The 24,213-nt window shown below is 36.3% G+C and overlaps 3 protein-coding genes and 1 pseudogene across 5 annotated transcripts; all 4 read right to left on the bottom strand.

Moving 5' to 3' along the window:
- Positions 1-119: 119 nt before the first annotated feature.
- On the bottom strand, positions 120-9,546 carry LOC105954811 (uncharacterized). The gene is made up of 10 exons (XM_088813059.1): positions 9,432-9,546; positions 8,912-8,983; positions 7,615-7,960; positions 6,548-6,811; positions 6,220-6,462; positions 5,592-5,789; positions 4,567-4,791; positions 2,753-4,446; positions 2,405-2,560; positions 120-2,257 (listed from the first exon to the last, which is right to left on the bottom strand). The coding sequence occupies exons 2-10, from the start codon at positions 8,912-8,914 to the stop codon at positions 329-331; spliced, it is 5,058 nt and encodes a 1,685-aa protein (XP_088669185.1). The 5' UTR covers positions 8,915-8,983; positions 9,432-9,546; the 3' UTR covers positions 120-328.
- A 2,091-nt stretch (positions 9,547-11,637) lies between these two features.
- On the bottom strand, positions 11,638-15,388 carry LOC105954810 (uncharacterized). 2 transcript variants are annotated; one of them, XM_012978492.2, is made up of 2 exons: positions 12,325-15,388; positions 11,638-12,189 (listed from the first exon to the last, which is right to left on the bottom strand). In XM_012978492.2, the coding sequence occupies exon 1, from the start codon at positions 15,245-15,247 to the stop codon at positions 12,584-12,586; it is 2,664 nt and encodes an 887-aa protein (XP_012833946.2). In that variant the 5' UTR covers positions 15,248-15,388; the 3' UTR covers positions 11,638-12,189; positions 12,325-12,583. The 2 variants fall into 2 exon arrangements, with proteins under 2 accessions (XP_012833946.2, XP_088669174.1); XM_088813048.1 differs by having other exon boundaries at positions 11,638-12,154.
- An 882-nt stretch (positions 15,389-16,270) lies between these two features.
- LOC105954756 (FCS-Like Zinc finger 3) lies at positions 16,271-17,145 on the bottom strand. Its single transcript, XM_012978437.2, has 2 exons — positions 16,903-17,145; positions 16,271-16,815 (listed from the first exon to the last, which is right to left on the bottom strand). The coding sequence occupies exons 1-2, from the start codon at positions 17,019-17,021 to the stop codon at positions 16,623-16,625; spliced, it is 312 nt and encodes a 103-aa protein (XP_012833891.1). The 5' UTR covers positions 17,022-17,145; the 3' UTR covers positions 16,271-16,622.
- A 4,800-nt stretch (positions 17,146-21,945) lies between these two features.
- LOC148772459 (ATP synthase subunit delta', mitochondrial pseudogene) lies at positions 21,946-24,208 on the bottom strand (annotated as a pseudogene). The gene is made up of 3 exons (XR_016030103.1): positions 24,182-24,208; positions 23,794-23,934; positions 21,946-22,424 (listed from the first exon to the last, which is right to left on the bottom strand). The product of XR_016030103.1 is annotated as an ATP synthase subunit delta', mitochondrial pseudogene (transcript).
- Positions 24,209-24,213: the final 5 nt, after the last annotated feature.

Raw genomic sequence — 24,213 nt, 5'->3', positions numbered from 1 at the left:
TTATAAAATAAGAAACTTAATATTTTTTGAGAAAATGAATTTTTTATAAATAAAAAACTCAAAATCTATTTCAATTGCAATCCTAAAAGAAGTTAAAAAAAATATATAAAAAAAAAATATAAAATCCGGAAAAATAAATTATATCGATGTTTTTGAACGAGTACGAAAACATTTAATAAACTAGGATTGTGATATAGGTCTAAAATATAATCGAAAGTTCAGACATTAAGTTAATCTACTGCAACATAACAGAATCTGCAGTAAAACTGGAGTGAGTTTGTTTCTGCAATCTGATGGCAAAAATCAGATAAATATACCTTAAACAATCTCAAGAAGGGAGACCAAAAGTTTGAATCAAGTCGGTATCTTTCGGCTGGTTAATGATCTTTACGAACATCTCTTTCAATCTTTCTTGACCGACCATCTCCTCAAGAATCCTGTCCTCGATCCCCAAAGACGGGTGCTCTTGTTTATCACTCTCGTTCGAAGACGAGAAAACCAACTCCGACAAACGGTCCTTCTCAGCCTGCCTGCAGTACTTGTCTGCCTCGGTTGTACCCGAAGTCATCAAATGGTACGTATAGACGAACTTCTTCTGCCCGATTCTATAAGCTCGACTAATCGCTTGCCTCTCGACCGAAGGATTCCAAACGACGTCAAGCAAAACCACCCTCGAAGCCCCGACTAAGCTGATACCCTCGGAGCAGCACTTTGTCGAGGCGAGCATGACCTTCGATTCGCTCTTTGGATCGTTGAACACGTTAATCAGAACCTGACGCTGCTTCTGGTCGAGCTTTCCTCGCATCTGAAGAATCTGCTTTCCGTCGCCCCACTTGAAGAATTCTTTCAGCTGGTCGTTTATTAGTTGCAACGGTAGAATGTACTGGCTGAATATCAGTACCTTTTCGTTCATTACGACGCTGAGGCGGACGAGCTCCAGGATGAACTTTGTTTTGACGCCTTCGTTCGGGTTCAGCCTGGATGCCTCCACCGCAGCCATGTCTATGCCGGTCAGTTGCTGCTCTTCCGGCGAATCGGAGTGTTTGAAAAGATACGGATGCACGGATATCAGAGCCACTTTATGCTCGAACTCGAATGTATTTGGCAACCCTTCGAGCCTCTCGATTAAGCTCTTCTGCAGAGGCGGGGGGTTAAGAAAAACGACGCAGTCCATTAATCCCGGTAGACTCTGCTTGAGGATGGTGCCTCTGTGCACATGAACGAAGGGCGACATGTGTAATTTAAGCTTGTCCACGGCGCGGTCAACTACCTCCGGATTCAAAGTGGATTGCTGATGGTAAATCTCCCCCTTGTGCGTTCTTCGTGTCCTCGGCGTAACCATCTCGGAAAAAGTTCTCTCGTGCGCCAGCACATCGGCAACTGCTGGTCTGACGAGACGCAGCGTGTTGAAGAGTTCAGCAAAGTTGTTCTGGAAAGGAGTTCCGGAAAGAATGACCCGTTTTTGAGTCTGGAGTTTAAGGAGAACGTTCCATATGTTACTCCTCTGATTACGAGGAGTATGCCCTTCATCGAGAATGACCAATCCGGGCTTTTCGAGGAGTATTTTTCTCTGAGATTCCAATCTAGATCCGAGAGACACACCATTCCTCTTCTCGCCTAGCTTCTCCTTCTTCAAGTGCTTTTCCCCAGTTAACTTCTCAAACAAGCTATAGCTGATCCCCAAAATGCTTCTCCCCGTATTCCACGAAAATATCTTCACCCAACGAATCGCCTCTTGGTTACCACGTTTGCCCCCCTCGAGCCGCTCCGCAGCTTTCTTGTTCTCGTTGCCCAAAATCTCCGGATTATTGAGGTTAAAGAACGGGAACCGAACGTTCCATTTTCTGAACTCTTCTTCCCACGTGAGGAGCATGCTGGCTGGGGCGATAATCATTGGCCGGCAGTACGGAAACATTCTTAAATAAGATTCGATGAAAACTATCGTCAGACGGGTTTTTCCGGTTCCTGGGGCATGAGAAATGATGCATCCACCGACTTTACCAGGATCACTGCTCTTCAGTTCGTCGAGGTCGGTGCTTCCTGCCAAATTTTTCCACAGAAATTCAAAGCCTTCTTGCTGATGTTCGTACATACTTTCTCGTGCAACAGGATTGAGACTCCAAACAGTACCACTATAACTATTGCTATATTCGGCAAGATTATCAATCGAAAAATCGAAGTCCATTCCATCGAACTTTAAATGATGCTCCCATTCAGAATCTCTTTTCCTTTCCGATTCCCTGTAAATTCTCTCCACCTACATATAAATGTAAAAGGAGAAATTTCAATACAAATAATGTGACGGCATACAAAGTCTTGGAGAAGTAAATTCCACAAGAACCTGCTTCGATATTTTACTAACCACGGTTATATTTAAGAGGGTTTTGCTAATAATTCTACTTACCCAATCGGGCATTACGTCTTTCGGTCCCAGCTCCACGTGATAACAGTACTTGCAGATTAGCCCTTCCTCGTCTTGTAAGATCAACTCGTGCCTCCCTCTAGCGCATCGTGCATGCTGAGTTTCTTCAGACGGAGAAAGTTCGTTCTCTTCATCAATCTGCATGACATGGAATAGTCGTTAATCATGGTACATTTTTCTGGTCTCAAATTAGTTCTCGACTTGTCATTAAACATAGAAACAGTTCAGCCAGAGAGGTGTATATTGACAACAGAGATTTACGGAAGCATTGTTCAGTTTGAGTAGTGCAAATTACAGGGAAGTTAAGGAAACAAAGTTGGATATATATACCTCAGGGCAAAATGATCCTACTTGCTGCAGTGCCAAACAAACGTCAAACTCATCCCACAGGCCTTCCATTTCTCTCTCGTGTTCTGTTGTTTCTCTCTCTTCCGGTACCTCGTCTTCGAATCTGAACCTCGTTGGAAGAGCGACTTGGGTTTTATATTGATGTTCCATCTCAGCTTCTTCGTCATCAAGCATTGGTCCGATCCCCAGTACAGAATGAGCAAGCATTGTGCAGAAATCGTAGTGCCTTGAAGTAACTTGTCTCCCTTCGGTCGGCTTCTTGATTTCTTCAGGCACATCGTCAACTTTCTCCGAGCTGCCGTGCGTCTGGATATTTGAACTGGTTGCATCAATTTTATCCTGAAGAATATCGTCACTCTGAATACGAACGCTGTCGTCTCTCAACTCGGGAGGAGAAACTTCATCCCGTTGCTCCCTTACGTCTGCCTGTGAGGAGTCCTTGGTCTGCACCTCCTCCGCTTCGTCACAATCCATTAATTGCTTCGAGTCTGTGAATTTAGGCATTTCATCTATTTTCTCATTTCTCCTCTCTCCCAAGCCCTCGTCCGCATTCGCATCACCGCCGAAAATTCGGTTTATTACTTCATGGACACTGTGTGCTTTCTCTCCCTTACTTTTTTTACTAGACACACCGGGGCTCAACTTTCTTTTCCTAGAAGAAAATTTACGTCTTCGAAAAACAGGCTGCTCACAGTTTGAAACTTCTTTCTGAATATTGGATAGAAGCCCACTCTCCAAAGCATGCTGCACAGCAAGCCCTTCTTCTTTTCGGCACTCGTCGCTCTTTCTTGCAGCAAGCCCTTCTTCTTTTCGGCACTCGTCGCTCTTTTCTGCAGCAAGCCCTTGTTCTTTTCGGCACTCGTCCCTCTTTTCTGAAACAAGCCCTTCTTCTTTTCGGCACTCATCGCTCTTTTCAGCAGCAAACCCTTCTTCTTTTCGGCACTCGTCGCTCTTTTCCGCAGCAAGCCCTTCTTCTTTTCGGCACACGTCGCTATTTTCTGCAGCAAGCCCTTCTTCTATTCGGCACTCGTCGCTCTTTTCTGCAGCAAGCCCTTCTTCTATTCGGCACTCGTCGCTCTTTTCTGCAGCAAGCCCTTTTTGATTTAGGCAATCTTCACTCTTCTCTGCAGACACATCGGGCAACGTGTCTTTCTGTACATCACATGCCTCAACATGCAGTAGCTCTATCTCGGCAGAGTCAAAAGGACTCTCCGGTTCAGACTCTTCACCACCAGCATTACGATTTCCAGAAGACGAACTCGAGTCAACTTTCAGAGGCTTTTTGGTGATTCCCATCCTTGACCGAGTCCGACTCGCAACACCAATCTGAATCTTGTTTCCTCCACTGAGTGAGTTGGTTTCATCGTCTTGTAGCAAATCAACGGTGTTCTCGCTACTGGAATGACTGCTCGAGTAGGAGTCAGTGTCTTCCGAAGAGTCCTCGTCAAGAAATTCATTGCAATCTTCGTCACTCTCTGTCATTCTTGAAAAGGCAGCAACTTTTATTTTCTTTTTGCCTTTGTCAACTTTTTCAGTCGAGGGTTTCTTTTTCCTCATGCTGTTCGAGGGCCCTATGTTCTTCATGGAGGCCGAACGCAATTTCGCCCTTATGTACTCAGCTTCATCGACCGTCTCAATCATACTTTCCTTGGAACTCGTAAATGCATTTTTGTACCCTAAATAAAGACAAAAACATGCAAATAAATATAGTGTTTACTAAAGTATTACACCAATACAAAGGTTACGTACAAGATTCACACAGTGGGGAGTAGATAATAAAGATCCAAAATTATCACCTTTCTTTGCTAATGGACTTGGCAGCGGATCGGTATCGGTTTCACTATCATCTGGAAAATAGGGTTTGTTTTTGCTAGAAGAGCCAGCAAAACGGCCTCGATTTAACTCTTGCCCCCTCCTCGGGCCCACTTTTGTCACAAAACGAGTTTTCTGATTCTCGAACATGGCTTCATCAATTTCCTCTACGTCGAATTCCTCATGAACCATATCATCACTGTCGCTCTCTGCACATAAATATGAACCAATGAGAAACCTATGCAGGAGTGTTTTTTTTTTCTTTTTTTTTTTTAAATACGAAATTATCATTTAGTTGAAAAATAGAGATTGACCCACAAAATTTGAAGTTTCTTCAGGTCTAACGTACAATTTGTAACGTGAGGATCAAAGATGAATCAAAATTACATTTTTGATAGTTATATACTCTGTTGAGGCTTGTGCTTTAGACATTCAATCAAACATACAGTCGTACGGCACGATTTAATTAATTAAAAAAACATTTCTTTGAAAGACAATCGAACCTCTTGCCTCGCTAATTTGTTGCACAACAACTTTACATTTTTTTGAAATCATTTTAGGATTTTTTGGAGAATTATCTGAAGGTGCAGTATCGCAGCAAGGATAATTTATATTTGATAACGTAATTGATTAAAATTGACATGAAAATTATTTCAAAACTTCAAAGTTCAAAATTTGGCAAAGAGCGAACAAGTTAGACATGGCTTTCATGGGAAAGAAACAATAAAGAAGGGCAATTAAATGATTATACGAAGATGAAGAGTACATTAAAAACATTAATTGTGACATCAATCACAATTTACCTAATTAACCATAACGAAAATCCAATATATTAACTAACTGAAATGGGATACAATAGGTATAAAAAGAAAGTTAAGAAACACGAAACATTCATGCTTTTAAAAGGTATAATATAATATAATATAAATAATATAATATAAATTAAATAATAAATATAAAAAATAAATAAATAATAGGATATGAGTAAGATAGGAAACGAAGGACGAACCTGATTCCTGCAGGCATAATTGATCGAAACAATCGCAAGCGTTCCTAAGATTTTTACCAACCGAATAACCTTCGTTTGATTTTTTCTTGGTCGAGAACCCAATTTTTTGCATGAATTTGTTTTTCTGATTCAAGAACTCGGCTTTATCAATTATCTCAACGTCGTCTTCGTCGAGATACGTAGCTTTCTTGCGATTCCCTGCACAAAGACGTAAGAAATATAAAATCCTTCTATAAGTGGCTGCAAGCTCTGTAGAGCGCCATTAGTTTTGAATGAATTACACGTGGTGTTTTTTCGTTCGTGACTTTGCTGAAACGATATTCAATGCGATATACAGTTGTACGAAAAAAGTAATTACGAAGGGATGAGTGCTAAATTATTACGGATTAACGCATAATAATTATTTCTGGACAAAATTGAAATGAGGAATTTCAAAAGTCTTCATCGTCGATCCAGTTCACCGATTTTCATTGGATTGTATACTTATCTTCAAAATCTTGAAACACCAATTATATTATTGATAACCTTAATCGTATCAAGATTGCAAATGAAGTTGACGAAAAAAATTCAAGATCCAAATTAATATAATAGCCAAAAAAAAAGAATTAAAAAAATTAAAAATCACCACCTTTTTGTAAACTTGAAATTGACTGGTCTCGCCATCCTCGATTAAAATGATGCTCGTCGTGCTCAGGAGAAAAGGATCCATAACACATGCTTTTGCTCACACCAAACACATTCTTACTGGAAGTGGCTGCGAATCGATCGTTTATTACACGCCTGTTTGTGGGTCCTATATTCGACATAGATTGGTTTCTCTTTGCTCTGAACTCAACTCGCCCCAATTTCTCAGTCTCAACAGAATTATTACCTACAGACAACCTTAAAATCTGAGAAAACCATATCTGGAAAAAAAAAATTAATTAAAAATAAATAAAAAAATCTCGAGTTATAACCTCTTTGAAGAAAAAATCCGTGATCGGAGCGATGTCTGAAATCCTTCGAAGAAAAAAATCTGTTAACATAAGGAGAAGCTTTATCCCTCGTGCTGACATCAAAATTCTCCCGCGAAATGGATCCAGAAAAACCTTCATCTAATTTTCGCCTTGTCCTGAGCTCCATCTTTGATGCGATTTTTGTTTTCTTATTTTTGAATCCAGCTGCATTGGATCTCTCGATCTCGATTTCTTCGATATACATATCTCTACTGCTGCTGTTACCTGCAAAGAGACTTGAGAAAATGAGAGACCTACGATTTTAAGTTGTCGCAATCACTAGCGTTTTCTTCCAATTATTCAGCTTCCAGGAAACTTTATAAAAGGGGGAGGAGTTTCGACAATCCAATTATTTTTTATGTTGTAAGATTAAGTATATTTGATGTAGGAAGAAAAGGGGTAAACGATGCAATAAATATGTATTATGAGCATTTGCCTTTTCAAATAAGTGGAACGTCACGTCAGCATCATTTATGGTCTCCATTTAAACGAACGGTAATTTTTTTGAAAAAAAAAAAAACGACAGTGACGAAACTTCTGTTTCCGGTGTGCTTGCTTCGGCTAAAATTAACAATTATTTAAATGCTCATTAATCAAGTAAAATCAGTGTAACCATGTTTACGAGATGAACTGCTAGGATACCATATAAAACCTAAGTGTCTCGTCAAATTCCAAAGGCGATCCTAAAAACATATAGCAAAATGCGAGTCAAAATACGAACAAAATGGTACATCTCTTTTATTTGACCACCATGAACTCTTTCAATTCGGGATTGCAGATTGCATTTCATTTTCATTTTCTCATTCTCGGGAAATTCAAATGCCCTAACTTCTTTTTCCAGAAAGGTGCATTTCCACCAATCGACCATATCCATGAACAAAACATAAAATGCAAAAGCAAAGACGACAAAAAGGATCAAACTTCATAAAATTCATTCAATAAAAAAAAGGAGATTGCAGAACAAAATTCTTTCACATTCAGACAACGAACAGAAACAGAAATCCGCGGTCATGCTTTTAAAAAGATACCTGGAGAAACTCTTCGGACGGGGTTCGGTTGAATTTTCCTCTTCCGGTTTCGTCTTCTACAATCATGAGGGGCCGATACCCCCTCCGATCCAGTCTCGTAATCGCAGCTCGGAGAATTCTGTTCCCTTCGAGGAATCGGAGCAGAAACTCCCCACGAACGATAACTTGCTTTCGTTTCCTCCACAGTCTGAAACCCGGAAGAAATCCTGTGCGCTTCTTCTTCTTCACCACTGGTCTCGTAGTAGGTTCCATCGTAGGTTCCGCCTCTCTTCGATCTTGTTCTATCAGCAACACCAGACAAGAACAGCTTCGTTGCTTCGTCGTAGTTCTTCGATTGCCTATCGCTCTGAATCTCAAGTTTTATTATTCGAAATCACGAGCTCGATATTTGAAAATTTTAAATGGTATAAATACAAGAATGATTTTCTTGCTACAATATTTTCTTAAATCTGTTTGTGTCTAGTGGATAGCTATCACAAAAAATTCAATTCCTCGTACGAAAACGCATACTGCTGCATCTTAATAAGAAATCTCAACAACTAAACTCATATGTTCTGTAAGCAATAAAAATTTGAGGAAACATTAATCAATAAAAGGAGCCTAATAAAGCCCATAAACAATCAATCATCCAAACCAAACACTCTATTGACACTTTATACATAATCAATCCCATTCATCAATAGCCCCCAAAAAAAAACCCTAATTTATTTTGATTTAATAATCAATGCTCCAAAAATTCCAGTCAAAACTGAATATTACATAAAATCAATTCAATCCAGATGCAGTAATCTTAATATATATTAACATAAGTCTCCCAATTAATCTCCGACGAACAATTGCATGATAGACCAAATCAAAATTCCTTCAAATCACATTGCTAAAACCCCCCTAAATGCATCCATCGAACTGAATACACGCGCGCGCGTGCATGTGAGTGTGCGCGTGGGTGCATGTGTGTGTGTGTGTGTGTGTGTGTGTGAAAGTAAGAGAAATTACCTGTGTGAATGGAAAATTACAGGGTTCGTGGGAAGGTAAAGGGGTTTATAATAAATAAATAAAACTATATTTTAATTTTTTTTTATTTTTTATTATTATTTTATAGAATAAAAATTCTCAAACAAAAAAAAAGTAATCATGCAAAAAAAATCAATTACACTAACTACACACATGAAGAAAAATATTCAGCCATTGCAAATTTTATTTTTTTCAGTAAAAAATAATTTTGGGACATAATAAAACATTAAAACAATTTACATTTATTCTATAAAAAAAAATAATAATAATAATAATAACGTACCATTGTATCGAAATTCGATGTTTACGTTCTTCGGTGGCTACCTTGACAAAATCATGGATGCAGAAACTGGATCTGTTTCATGGAGATTTGGAGTTTTGTGAGTAAAACACCAAACAAAAAATTCAAAAAATCATTTGTTTTTATTTTCTTACATGCAATAATTGTTGCATTATTTGTATCTATATATGATTCTGAATTTTAATGTTATTCTAAATCAGACTTGTTGTAATTATTTCTTATAAAAGAAATAGACAATGACACCATCTGATTTTCTTTTCTAATATATTTATGTAATATAATGCATTATATTGAAATAATATTACTTGACATTATATATTGTTTCATGAAGAAAAAATAATTATGTATACAAATATTTTTTGGATGTAAGAAAATATACTTTTATTTAAAAAAAAACCCATAACCAAACGAGAGAGAGAGAGAGAGAGAGAGAGAGAGAGAGAGAGAGAGAGAGAGAGAGAGAGAGAGAGAGAGAGAGAGAGAGAGAGAGAGAGAGAGAGACCTTTTCCGCCATTAATTTGAATGAAGCTCTGATGTTTCTAATGTTCTTGATGAGAAAGAGAAGCCATTGATGAGGTTTTTGATATATGACAATTGACAACCAACTTTTTTTTCATAATTAATATAACAATATATATATATATATATAAATCATTTATTTCTAAAAAACAAAAACTGGAACACATACATACAAATACAAGCAATACTACGTAGTACTGCTGAAAGTAATATTAATGAAGAGCAACAATTAGTTTAATTTAATATATTTCTTGAAACTAAAGCAATCTGACAATTACATATTAATTAGGTCATATATATATATATATATATATATATATATATATATATATATATATATATATATATATATATATATATTGAAGAATTCTGCATGGTAACATTTACCATTTTTGGGTATAATAATTGTGATGAATTCTTTTCTCCTTTTCTTTTTGTTGTTGTTTTTTACTATTAGTAGAACCTTATTTACTATTTTCTGCAGTGTAGTCTTTTCGGAGTATGTTGTAAGATGTGCAGAAATTTGAGACAACAAGTCCTTTCTATTTATATATTCTTACATTGAATATTGGAGTTTATAATAAAATAAATATAACATTTTTAATAGGGGTAATTTGCTAAATATATTAGGCACTAATTAATACTATTTCAAATCAAAACGGTCATATTTTATCGAGCAGTTTAATTAGACACACAATAGTTAGACTGAAAATATATTTTAAGTGTACATACAGAAATATAGTAAGAATATGAGTATTAAGAATATCAAGAAGAGTCGTCATTTCCTTGTGTTCCAATGTTGTATTTATATCTATCGTATGGATGGGGTGGTGGGTCCCACGTTCTATCTTTGATCAGACCAGATGTGGGAGTAATGTGACTACTACAAGTTGTGTTTGTTTGCTGAGGGCATCTTACTTCCTGCGATCTTGGTCAGTTCGATGGGCATAGCCCGCTAGTGTAATCCCTTCTGCTTAGGGTTGTTCATGGGTCGGGTCGGTTGATTATCGGCCGATTATCGGCCCGACCCGACCAACCGACTCTTACAAATATGTAAAACCATTATCGGCCCGACTATTGTGAGTCGGGTAATGGTTGGCAACCGACTTTGTCGGTTGCCAAAACGGGTCGGTTGAAATTATCGGCCAATATCGGCCACATTAATTAAAATAAAAAATAAAAAATGAAAAAAATTATGCTATTCCTCTATCAAAATTCAGCAACAAACATTCCAATATTTCATGCCCAAAAATCAATTTCAACGATATCACATGTTACAAATTAAATTTTCAAAAACAATATAAAAACTAAAACGAATCACTTTAGCCATTCACACTTTCACAACACAAAATTATGAAACTTTTAATTTTAATTTGAGAAAATGAAGAGTATAGTTTTTTTAGTTGTGTATTTTTATTCATTTCACCGAAAGGTCAAAAATTAAATATTGAAACTAATAGTCGGTAAAAACATAAAGAGAAATTAAAAAAAAAAAAAAAAAAAAAAAAGTCGGTTGGTCGGGTAATATCGGCCAACCGACTTTTCAACAAATTAGAAACTATACCCGACCCAACCATGCATGGGTCGGTTAAAATTATCGGCCCGACCAAAGCGGGTCGGTTGGTGGGCAATTATCGGCCAGAATAGTCGGGCAGATAATGGGTCGGTTGTCGGGTAAAACCGACCCATGAACAACCCTACTTCTGCTTATGCCGTAAGTGAACCTCTCCCCAATCCATGTCATATTGCAGACATTCAGCCTTTATCTCTATCATTGAGCCCAATATAATGTAGTCACATTCACCATTTTCAATATTTAATATATATATATATATATATATATATATATATATATATATATATATATATATATATATATATATATATTGATTGTTTTGCGTGAAGAATCACAAGAAATAGACAGGATCTTTTTAAAACATTGGTGGCAATAAAAGATCATATCTACTTATATTCATCAAAATATAGGTAGAGTCAAAGTACATACTAGGTTTAATATTCCCCCATCTACATGACATGACATGACATGATGCAAGGAATGAATATAGGGAATGATTCAAAAAACATTCGAAAATGAAAAAACTACTTTTTTCTAAAGGGAAAATTCCAGACTTACGTCCCTAATGATGAGAGAGAGAGAGAGAGAGAGAGAGAGAGAGAGAGAGAGAGAATTGTGCATTTTTCATCATTTCAACTGTGTTGAAAGTTTTTGCAGAAATAGTCCGTACAAGTGGATATTAATAATAATTAGAATAATAAATTCTTACAGGTAAGACACAACTACATGCATTTAATCAATTTTTTTCCTCTTTTATGCACTAAAAATTCATATATATAGCTAATTAATATTCTCACTCCTCACACATTATCTTACACGCAAATGGCAGTCCTGCTTCTCTGTTAGAATCGAAGTTGATCATGTGCTTTTCAAATCTGGGATTTATCAACCTTTTTTTCTGCTATCAAGAAACGAGTTAATTGCAATTACTACCCCCTGTATTATCTCCAATCTACGCTTTTAGTCCCTGTCTTAATATGTATTTACAGGCACATGAAGCAGAAAGTACTGGACTGGATAAATCAATATATATCCCGCCGATAATCGAACCGAGGCTTGAAAATCAGTACTCACTCGTAAGATTGCTAAGTTGGCCGATAGTGGGGTCTAGTTGTAATTACACCTAATCACTGGGGAGGTAGGTGTGATTTACCCTTTTCGTAATCTACGAGATACGAAAAAGAATAGAAGAAACGAAACGGAAATCAGACATGTCTAATGCAAAAAAAATAAGTTAAAAATCAAATAGCAATCAGATGGTTCTAACGGAATATCAACGGTGGTAATTACAACGGTGTACCTGGTAATAGTAGGAAAGTTGAGTCTGTTAAATCTTCTTAGTTACTGCTTTCTTCACCAATGCGCAACAAACACGTAATACTCAAATGGGAAAATACCTTTCCACCATTAAATTCCCGAAACGGTATTTCAGCCTCGTTTTTCAATTTGAAATCCGACTTCTAGATTCTTATCCAGGTGGTCCGAATTCTGACAGGGTCTTCTGGAGAAGTCTCGTGTTTAGCCAACGAAAAACTTCCATGCAAAACAATTCCATAAACTCATCTGTTGATTGCTTCCCGATTAGTGCTGGAACGGTTATCAGTAAATTCCGAAGGGTCAAAATCTGATTTATGACGAACCCTGTTTCTGTATATAAAATCATACGTAATGTACATTAGGAAGTCGACAAACGGAATATTCCCCGTTATTTCTTCTTTACATCCAACATCTTCTTCTAAATCCCGATCCGCTTTGTCCAAAATCTTACATGTTATCTCATCGAACTCAAACTCAATCTCCCTCAACTTGTGAAACCATCTCACTGTCTTCTGCGGTAGCCCTTGCTTGCGCAGATTAGACAGCAGTAAGTTAATCGTAACTAAATCCGGAACAAAGGAAATCTTGAGCAGTTTTGCTGTCAAGATCATCGCACGATCCAGTATATCGTGACATATACCATTCATCAGAGTATTGTAGGTGACTGTGTCGGGAACAATTCCAGAAGAAATAAGATCATCGAACATCATTATAGCCTGATTCATTCTCTTGCTTCGGCAGTAGCCGTGAATCTGCGTGTTGTAGGTTATTACATCCGGGCCCCACCCACTGGACTCCATTCTGTTAGCCCAGTTTTCAGCATTCAACATATCGAACTGCTTACAGAATCCACTGATCAAAGTGTTGTAAGTCACGGTATCTGCTGTGTATCCATTCCTGTGCATATCTATGTAAGTATTCATCGCTGATGTCATCCTCCCCTGTCTACAAAACCCTTTGATAATAATGTTGAAGGTGATTAAATCTGGTATTAAACCCTTCTCCCTCATCTCCATCTCCAACTTCCAGGCTTCGTCTAGATTCCCGCAGTTGCAAAATCCAGAAATCAAAGAATTGTAAGCAAAGTTATTCGGCAGAAGACCTTTGCTCGTCATTTTCAAGAACATGTCATACGCCTTCTCGACAAACCCTCCTTTAGAAAGCCCGTCAATAAAAGCAGAAAAGGCAACGGCATCAGGGGCCACCCCCATGGACTCCATTTCTTGCCACAGATCATGAGCTCTCATCATATCGCCTTTCTTGAAATATCCATCAAGAACCACGGTAAAAGCCACTTTACTCACTGGATACCCCTGTTTAATCATGTTGTGTATAAGTGAGTTGGCTTCTTCGAGCCTTCCGGTTTTAGATAGACCTAAAAGAAGTGAAGAACACGTCGAAGCCGAAGGAGAAACACCGAATTTCACCATGACGTTATAGACTTCGAAAGCTTTGTCATCTAACCCCGCTTTGCCATAAGCAACGATTAAGGAGTTGAACGCAATTACACTAAGATGAATCCCTTTCTCTAGCATATGCTCCAATAACTCGAAAGCTTCGTCTAATCTTCCCGCCCAACATAGTCTTCCAATAGATACATCAGACAACGAACGATCCGGTACTAATTCCAACACCGACATGTTCCTTAATAACCTGTCCCCATCCTCCACCTTGCCATACTTGTAATGACCCCAGGATAAAATGTTAAAAGTCACACTATCGGGGACCACACCGTTTCTCCTCATCTTCTCGTAAAGCATATTTGCTAGACCTATTTCTCTGGCCTTAACATAACCATCCATCAAAGCATTGTACAATACCGTGTTTGGAAAAACACCCATTTCCTGCATACCGTCAAAGACATTTCTTGCTTTGACGATATTACCCTCCTTGCAGAACGCGTTGATGACTGTACTAAACGTAGCGGAGCTCGGTTTGCAACCGTTTTCAACCATCACATCCACCCAATCCAACGCATCCCAACTCCACCCTCTAATGCAATAAGCATTGATCAAGATATTATATGTATGCACATCGGGTTCGCAGCCGTACTTCCCCATCACACACAATAAACTTTCTCCAATACTAATGCATCCTTGCCTACAAAATCCAAGAATCATCATATTGTAGACATATATCGAAGGTATAGGTCCTTTACGAACCATATCTCTAAACAACTTCCACACACGACTAAAATCGCCAAGCATAAGCAATAATTTAAACAGAACACAAACTGCAGATACACTCGGCCTACCACCAACTTGTCTCATCCTATCGAGAACCTCCAATGCAGGAGATGCCATTTTCGTGTTTGTGAAAGAACGCATTAGAGTATCGAGAACGAAAAAATCGAACGCGTTACTGTAATAGTCCCTCCACACAGTTTTGTAACTCCTTTCCTCACCTATCTCCTGAATAACCCAAGTCAGCACATCTTGCGCTAAATACCTCGATTCATCGGCCACTAATAAATGCACTAAAACACAACAATGGCGGACTACACCATCGGAATGATCGCGGAATACATATTTGAAAAATGCAAAAGCAACATCACGATTAACTAGGGCTTTCATGATCTTTACGAGGCTGAATGGGCAGAAATTACCGGAAAATTCGCGGAGAAGATATCCTCTCTCCGCTTTGATAATCGTTGAAATTCCGACGGCGAGCCTGCGTCTCTCATTTGAATTAATCACGTCGCCGGAGGAATTGGTGTTGGAAGGAGAAAACTGCGCCAGAAAATCGGATTCTGGAGCAACGCCGGGTGAGTTCGAGCAGTTGAAGCAAGCAAATTTAATCAACTGGTGACAAAAAAATCGGGTTTCTGAGCTTCGTTGGAGAAATGGAGGGTAAGAAGAATGGCGGATTCTGAGATTTCTGTGCAGACGGCGCACAGCTGCAGACATCCGGATTCCCGCCGGAGATTACGTCGGAAATGGGGGACTCCGACGAACGGCGTCTCAGAAGGGTTTTACTTTTGGGCTTTTACGGCTGCATTTCGTTACCGTTAACGTTTGGAGTATTGTGCTTTACATTTTTTGAAAGCAAAATTGGGCCTCAAAATATAATCCTCTGGGCTTTAAATATCAGCTGAAAAGCCCTAATTTTAATTTTCAAGATGAACCCTAATTTTAATTTACTTTTAAAATAAGGATTTATTATTGAGAGTTATGCAGCACGAAAACTTCTACTTCTCAACTTATCCGCATTTCAGACAAGTTTTGTATCCGACGCTCGAGGATACCTGTCGGACACCTTATTTATCATTTTGCAATTTCCGAAAAGTTAGAAACATATTTGAATAGTGAATTTCCAATTTTTTGTTTTTGTTATGTCCCTATTAATTTACAAGATATAACGATCAATTGTCAATTGATAGTTAACAATAATATTTATTTTCAATATATTTGTATGGAAATATATAAAAATAATTCATAAATAAAGTTTTTGTTTCCTCGTTTCTCTGTATCGTTGTTTTCGTAAAAAAATAAAAAGATAAATAAATAATCCTGTAATTAAATTGAGGAGATAGGAATAATAAGTGTTGCTAAATTCATTAGAGCTAGAGCCAACGACATTCTATCTTATAGTTGTCCATTATCGCGGTCTCAAATTTAGTGCAAGTGAAATATTTTCCAACTTATATATTCGTTTTACTCATTCGAGCTCCATATTTTAAATAAGATGATCATAAGTCATAACATGTATTTTTTGGTTTTAAATATCATATTGTGAGGAAGTCGAGAAGATTCTGTTTATTTTGACACCAAGAATAATCGTGTAAAAATTAATATTATTCTTGACTAAAATCAAACGCATAAACTTACATACAATAATTATGATACTTTAATTATTTATTATTTTTACCAATTCGAAATAAGGAATATCATTTTTCATAATTCTCAAGAAATAAAAGAAAATAAAAAAGATAATGCTAATTTTTTTTTTTAACTATTTGAGAATTCCATTACATGAACAAAGATTTACATCTAATGGCATCTCAATTAGAAGACAACTCAATCCTCTTTATCATATTGACAATATCGAGATGCCATTTTCAAGAAATTAAAAAGAAAAAAGAAAAAGAAAAAAAGAAAATCACAAATGTAAAATAGTAATTAAAAAAAAAAGAAAATCAAAATTGTAGGGATGTACCCTCTCTTCTCCTCCTCCTTCTCCCCACTTTTTTTTTTTTCTTTTTCTTCAACAGATCAAACTATTTTCCAATCCATTTTTTTTGTTCTCGACAAAAAAGATTTGTTTTTTTATTTTGGGAAATTTCTAAGCCACGGCCACCGTGCCGTTCCGTACAGATTTACCGGCATCGTATTCTTTAGCAGATTCCGAGGTTGTTTGTCTCGCCGAGTTAGATCTCTTCGACGAAGAAGAAAGCTGCTTCATTTTCTTCTCACTCGCTTCGTCGATTTCAATCTGTTCTTGCCTGCAATCTTGGCTACAGAACGGCGTATCCCCTCTGCAAAATTAAATTATTTCAATTTTCAAAATCCAGATCCACAAAAATTTAAAAAAAAAATTGAAGAAGATGAATTTTAGGGCTGACCTGTACATGAAGATGTCGTTGTTTTGGCTGAGTGGTCGTCGGCAGAGGGAGCAGCAATCGAGAAAATGGGGTTCGTAATCGTCGTATTCGCAGCCGGAGTAGTACGCCGATGAGCCCATACCCTTAATTCGAAGACGGCGGAGGAATTGGTGGTTGACGGCGGCGGAGAGCGGTGGTGGATTTTTTGTATACGAAAAATATATGAGATTGAAGAACTGTGATTGTAGAGAGAGAAAAAGAGAGAGAGATATTGGTATAGGGGGTGGGTGGTTTATATAGGGAAAAAGCAGGCCGGTGGGGGTGGGGAATTATTGGGTGTTACGCGGACCACAAAGACCAGTGATATTAACTAATCGGAATTATTGAGCAAGTTGGCATTTGACAGGTTCTGATTGGTTGAAAGTTGAAACCCCCACTTTGGGTTTAATTGCTGTGCAAGAAAATGGTTTTTTTCTTTTAAATTATTTAATGATTAAATTAGTGAATTAAAAAAAGAAGAAAAAAAAACAGTAGCAGTTTCTCCCAAATCCAAGGGGCTGAATCTTGTGGCAGAGGGGTATTTGCGTCTGTTGGGCTTATCGGAGGAATATTCTCTCTCTCTCTCTCACACACACACACACACAAAATTAGAATTTGTTTTAAATATATATATTTTTTTTATATAAATTACAGCACTGATTTCATATTTGGTCCATAATGTTTATAAAACGCACATTTGATCCCTTATGTTGTAATAATTTAACAGTTTGGCTCATTTCCGTCAATTTATCGTTACTCTGTCAGTTAAGACGGTGCTGAACACGATGCTTGATTCGTTATTACTAATAGAAAATTAACGAAAATGACTGAAAGTGTTGAAATTTTTTAAACATGAAGGACCAAATGTGTTTTTTGCGAACATGGATGACCAAATGTGAAATTGGTGAAAACGTGAGGGATAAAATTTGTGTTTCCTCATCTTCTTTTTTCCCAAAATTAAGAAAAAAAAATTGGTTTTATACCAATCGGCGAAATAAATTTTATTTTTTAATCACATATATTTTAAAGTTCATAATATTTCACAAAATTATGACGTGGCCATAAAACTGAGTTTACATTACACTTTTTGAAAAAAAAAAAAAAAAAAAAAAAAGAAGGGTAAAGCAAAACCACTAAAACCACGTCATAACGATCACGACAACCCCCAAAAAGTTCCATAATTTCATTGGAGTCCCCACACTTTTTGGCCTTTCTCAATCACGCCACCTTGGAGCTGCGTGGAGTGGGCCCCACACCCCTTTCACACCAAAACGTGGGTCCCACCTTAAGGACCGATTTGGGCCCAGATTCCTCAGCCACTGTCATTTGTCTCCCCAGCCCGTTCTGCCCGCGGGCAGCTAACTATAATATTCTAGAATAATATATTCTCACACCAAATAAATAAATAAATAATACGTCCCAGGAGTTTCCAGCGAAGCAGGCAATAATTACTCCGAGATGCTTACGTGGCTCTCGGTCAGGCGGGTGTTATCGTTATACTTTGTTGGGATGCGTCACCGTTTTCTAGGTCAATGACGTGTACGGTTACGATTAGCTGGTGCACGTTAGCATTACGCCCGACTCAATTATTGGTGTAGATCCAGACTCTAATTCGGGTGTCTGAATTTCGATTAGTGAATATGATTAAATATAAACCTAAATTGGAGTTAAATAAGGCCTCGTTTGCTTACCTATATCGGATTACATTGAATTATGTGAGATTGGATTAATATTCAACTGACTTATTAATTATTTAGTCAGTAAGATGTTTGATTCGTTAGACTAAATCTTGTACTCCCTCCTTCCCATTTTATTTGTCGTTTTGAGCTCATGCACACGTATTAAGAAAATCAATAAATGTGCATGGATTCTACAAAAATCATAATAAAATGACTAAAAAACCACTCTTATTTATTGCTCCATCATTAATTCTTTTAATAGTAGTAAGGGCAAATTTGAGAAAACACAATAAATATGTCATTGAAATTGTAAAGTGACAATTATTTTGAAATAAAAAAATATCTCTAGAAAGACAAATAAAATGGCAAGGAGGGAGTATTAAATTTGTAAAATTCTGGTATTTAATGTGAATTGTCTAAAAAGTATTTTAATTAAAAAATTAAGATATTGTTTTAAGGATAAAATTGTATTTTCCTCTTTTAATCACCCCTACAAAATTAATCGCAGAGGGAGATGTGCTACTAATTTAACCAAATAATATCACTTAATTGCGGGCTTTGAGTAGTAGCGGACTTGACTAAATACGAATCTCATCAATCAAACATCTTACTAACCCCTACTATTTAGTTAATAGAGATTAATAGCACTAAGCAAACGAGGCCTAACACTATTAGGGATTGATCAGATTTTAAATTAAATAAAAAAAAAATTATATTTTAATTATGAAAATAAGAGAGAATATAATTAATTAAATTATACCCGGGCTGCACGTAATGATTCTTTAATGCATGATTAATTGTGAATTAATGATAAACAAGACTTTGAAGCATGTGACATAAATCTTTTGCCACCTGTCATATCGACAATTTTATTATATTTCTTGGAAAAATAATGAGTGATACAAAAAATAAGAAAATAAAAATAATAGAGAAATAAATAAAATTTGTCAAATGATGACTAAAGGCAAAATGGACCACAAGAGAAGGTTTCTCCAAAGTTTGAATGAATCTTGCTTAGAATATTGGGAAAAAGGGGAAACCTTCTTTTGTCAATAAATTTCAGTCATAATTTTATTTTGTTTTGGGAAAATATATTTTCTCAGCAAAATAAAATAATAATAATATCATGTTCATATTTTAGTCAAAAGAAATTTATATTGTATCAGTCATATCACGTGTATTGAAAGAAATGCAATTTGTATTTAGTACAAATATTTCATACTATTTCGTTGTGTTCGCAAAAAAATATTTAAAAGTAAAAGTTATGGAGTGTGAGTAAAGTTTATTTCTTAAATTGAAGGTGTTTAGATATTTGCTAGAAAATCAAATTAAATAAAAAAAAACAAGATTCAAGGGTGTTTTACGAATTATAGCTTAAAACAATTTATTTTAAGAGAAACAAAAATGAATGTTCATCTTGCAAACACCTAAATTCTTTTTTGCAAATACCACCTTCGTTTGCATAAGTGAATAAGCCGTATATATTCAATGTAAGGTGGTGTTTGCAAAATTTGAACTTTTACTTTTCGTAAAATAAGCAGATTTAACTTATAATTTGTAACGCACCCATGATCCTGCATTTTCTATTTAAATTGATTTTCCAGCAAATTTATAAATACCTTCAACTTCTAAAAATAAGCAGTATGTATGTAATAAGTCTATTTATTGTCATTATCAATATTAGTTAACTAATGATGTTCTTCCATTATTAAACATGTGTATTAGAAATATAAATAATGTATAAATTAAAGAAGAAAATCAGAATTAGGTCTTGCAAGAAAGTCATATAATAATATTTTTGAGTATTTTTAATTGAGTGCTAACTCGGAATTGAGTCATGATCATGTTATGTGGGCCATTTGATGGTTGGTAAAGTGTTGTTTAACTCATTAAGTGTGATTATGTATGTCATCACTTTTATTTAATTATTTTAAATTCTATTGGTTGGAGTTGTCACCCGATTTGGTATATACTGAAAAAGTCAAAAGTATTTAATACATAAATATTTAAATATTGCTTATTTTTTTTTTCAAAACAAAAAACATGTGATACAAGTATTTGGACTGAAAAGCAGATTGTGAGGACTGAGGTGCATTGAAATATTAATTGGTGCAAATTACGGCCAACCCCTGAGATATGCTCAAATTACGAAAAGATCTTTTGTATTTAGGTAATTACAACCATCTTTCATTGTCTTACACGTCCACCGTCACGGTGTCAAATTTACATACTGAATAAGGGATTTTTTTGTAAAACAATACCTAGTTGAGGGGCTTATTTGTAATTATCCAACATAAGAGATTTTTTCATAATTTGAATACAGTGATTTTCAGTAATAATTTAGATACTCAAATTATATTATTCATTTTACTGCAATATTTGTGTGAAAACATGTGTGGAAAGTAACATTAAATATGTTAATATCGTGTAAAAAGTAAATAATAAGTTAATGGGTAAATTACAATCACCCCTGAGGTATGGTCAAATTACGAAACTCCCCTCTTGTTTGGATAATTACAACCACCCCTCAACTTCTCAAATTTAGTGAAATCTTCGAGATTATATGGAATATTATCACTTTTATACCCATTTTATCCCATCGAACTCTACATTTTGAAGCAACATGATCATAATATTTGTTTTTTGGCTTGTATACATGAGATTGTAGTGCATCAGAAACTGTATTTTTTTCGTTTTTTTACACAAAATGAGTACAAAATAGAGCACATACCACGAAATATAGATGATTATGTTGAATTGAACACCATAAGGGTGGAGGTGTAAGAAAAAATCATAGTTGAGGGGTAGATGTAATTATCCAAACAAGAGGAGTTTTTTCGTAAATAAAACATATCTCGGGGGGTGTTTGTAATTTACCCTAAGTTAATTTATGTACTTCTTTTAAATTTACTTAGGCCAAGCTCACTTTTACTTGTGCCCAACTACTTTGCCTCCTAGTGATCATGCAAGAAAAACGTTTTGGGTAGCTGGAAAGAGCAAATGCATAAAAAACATTTAACTTATTTTATTTATTTATTATATTTTATTTTTCTAAAATTGAATTATTCAAGTTTCCATAGACTAATTTTAAAATAGAATAATTTTTTTTTGGTATAAATTCGAATACGATCACACATATGTACACATTCAAAGCAAATATTCGGAAAAAAGATTGCCACAACAATTAATTTTAAAACTTATACCTTATTTTTACTTCATTTTTCATATATATTCGAACGCTGTCACACCTGCACGCATTCAAAATAAATATTCGGGTAAAAAATCGCCACAACAACTCGGAAAAATAACAGCTATCTGGCATTAGCCCTTTTCTTGCAGTCAAGACTTGAGAGGGAAAAACGAATCAATAGTACATTCGAAAAAAAGTCTGGATTCGAGACGAAGATTTACATACGGATTCTAAATAACTTCATATATGTATTTATAATTTCAAACAGATTATTAATAATCAAATGGGACTGTAATGAAAGAGAAGAACTTAAAGAATTTAAAACATCCAAATCTATTTGGGCTTCAAATTTCTCCATATCAGTCCACACCTGTGTTCATCTTCCGAGTATATTCCAAGATTCCGTTTCGGACAGAAACGGGGTCCACGTGCTCAGTCGGAACAGTCTCAACTGCGATGACATCAGCAATTGAATTTGAATGGACAAAGGCAAATCCAGTGCTGATGAAGTAATTAGTGACTTCATTGCCCTCGTGTATGGAAACCAGGCTCGGTTTTAGCTCCGATATTGATGCCAGGTGTCCAGGGAGGATTCCCGTCTGGCCTGTTGTGGAAGGTACCGTAACCATGTCTACCTTAAATTGGCACAATATATTCCATAATTATTGATTTCGATTTCCAGATTTTATAACACACATTTCGGCAACCTGTCACTACTAAAGATGTTCGACGGAAGAAGACAGAGACTTAAAAATGAAAATAATAGTGCCTAATTCAAGAATGAAGAAGCTAATATTTATGCATTGATGATTGGACTAATGCACTCGAAGCATTTTTCCATCTTTTATCGGATGCTTCTAAGCACCAAATAATCATTTTAGCAATCTGGCACACTTAAACAATATTTTACAAAAAAAAAAAAAGAAAAAGAGTCGCTTAATGCAGATGATAAATGATAGTAGTGCCTAATTCAAGAACGAAATTGGACAAAAAAGACTCGAACCGTTTTTGCACTATTCATCGGATGCTAAGTTCCAGCCACTCCAATTTCAGTAAGTGACTGATAAGATATAAAGTTGTGCATTGGAGTCCTTCAATATAAGAATCAGCTAAGTACAAGGAATGTGTTCGATAAGATAAAACGAGAGTGATAACCAAGTTTAAAAAAAAACGGAAAGATCACCGCCACGTTCAGCCAATGAAGTGGACACCTCACCAAATCGGTGTGGCTACGAAGTTCTTTAAGCGATGCTGTAGAGGCATTTTCGAAAGACCAGAAAGTGCAGCTTCATATATAGCAGGATTATTGTATAGGAAAAAACGTGGAGGTCTTCCACATAGATTAATCACAGCGAAAAGGAAAAAAACAGAGCAAGTTAGAAACAAAAGAAAACTCAGACAAAACACTGCTACACTAATTATCGTCATTCTTCAGACGAGGCTTTTAGGAAAACTCACAAGGAATGAGGAAATCCAAGTTTAGTCATAGGGACTTTTTGTTCATTATCGATTTACGTTTTGCAGAAAAATCCCACACATTTATAATGTCGAACAAGAAAACAACACAGCAAATAGCTAACAAATTCTACAGGTTTAAAACAAAGAAATGCATCACACCGGGGGTGAATTTTCGTGGTTATTCGTATAAAAATCAAAAGTGAGAATTGCAAAATGGACCAATCAAAACAGGAATCAACTTTCGGTCCATAATAAGGAAAATAAGAAGAACATCAAGGCCTTGTTTGGGAATATTGATGAGATTGATAACATTGATAGAATTGAATTTGATAGGATTACACACGTCCATAATAATTTACTATGTGATTGTCTTATGTTTCGGATTTATGATGATACAATCCTGGTACTGGGTAATATAAAGACCTAATAAATCCAATTGATAAAAGCATAAACACAAACTAGAAATAATGCGACAAATCGTCAAAAACAGGGAGGAAATTACACCGAGTTAACTCAGACAGGTAATAAATAGGGGGAAATGTAGACCTGTTTATTCGAGAACTGAGAAGAGTACGGGCAAACCAAGTTGATAGTGAGCTTCGGCGGGATGGGTTCAGCAGAAGCGGCAGATGGCCGAGGCTGGAAGAAGGTCAGTGGAGTATTGGGTGGGTCCAGATTGGGCACTAGCTATCTGCCTCCAAACCGCCGTAAAAGCCCGCTCGAGGGGATGGTAAACTATGCAATGCAGTAGGTTACTGCACACGAGTTCAAGTCATCCGACGAGTGATATTCGCCGATTGACCTACATTAAATCCGGCGATTTAGAAAGGAAAAAAAAAAAGATTCATCCCTCCAAATCCCATTCAGAAATGAGGATAGCCAACATAATATTACAATTTATCTCGCATTCCCCTGAAACAGCACTAAAACCTACACAAAATCGAGACTTGCTTTCTGCCATCAATC

This window comes from Erythranthe guttata, chromosome 2 (genome assembly GCF_056151865.1).
Source record: "Erythranthe guttata isolate IM_541 chromosome 2, IM_541, whole genome shotgun sequence".
Lineage (NCBI taxonomy): Eukaryota > Viridiplantae > Streptophyta > Magnoliopsida > Lamiales > Phrymaceae > Erythranthe > Erythranthe guttata.
Note: the sequence above shows the minus strand (reverse complement) of the source record. Positions and strands in the feature narration are given on the sequence as shown.

Coding starts and splice junctions, on each gene's coding strand:
- LOC105954811 (XM_088813059.1), bottom strand. Junction 2,561..2,752: donor TAGGATCATTTTGCCCTGAG/GTATATATATCC, acceptor CATGTCATGCAG/ATTGATGAAGAGAACGAACT. Junction 2,258..2,404: donor AAGACGTAATGCCCGATTGG/GTAAGTAGAATT, acceptor ATTTATATGTAG/GTGGAGAGAATTTACAGGGA.
- LOC105954756 (XM_012978437.2), bottom strand. CDS start 17,021: ATGGGCTCATCGGCGTACTACTCCGGCTGCGAATACGACGATTACGAA. Junction 16,816..16,902: donor AACGACATCTTCATGTACAG/GTCAGCCCTAAA, acceptor TTAATTTTGCAG/AGGGGATACGCCGTTCTGTA.
- LOC105954810 (XM_012978492.2), bottom strand. CDS start 15,247: ATGTCTGCAGCTGTGCGCCGTCTGCACAGAAATCTCAGAATCCGCCAT.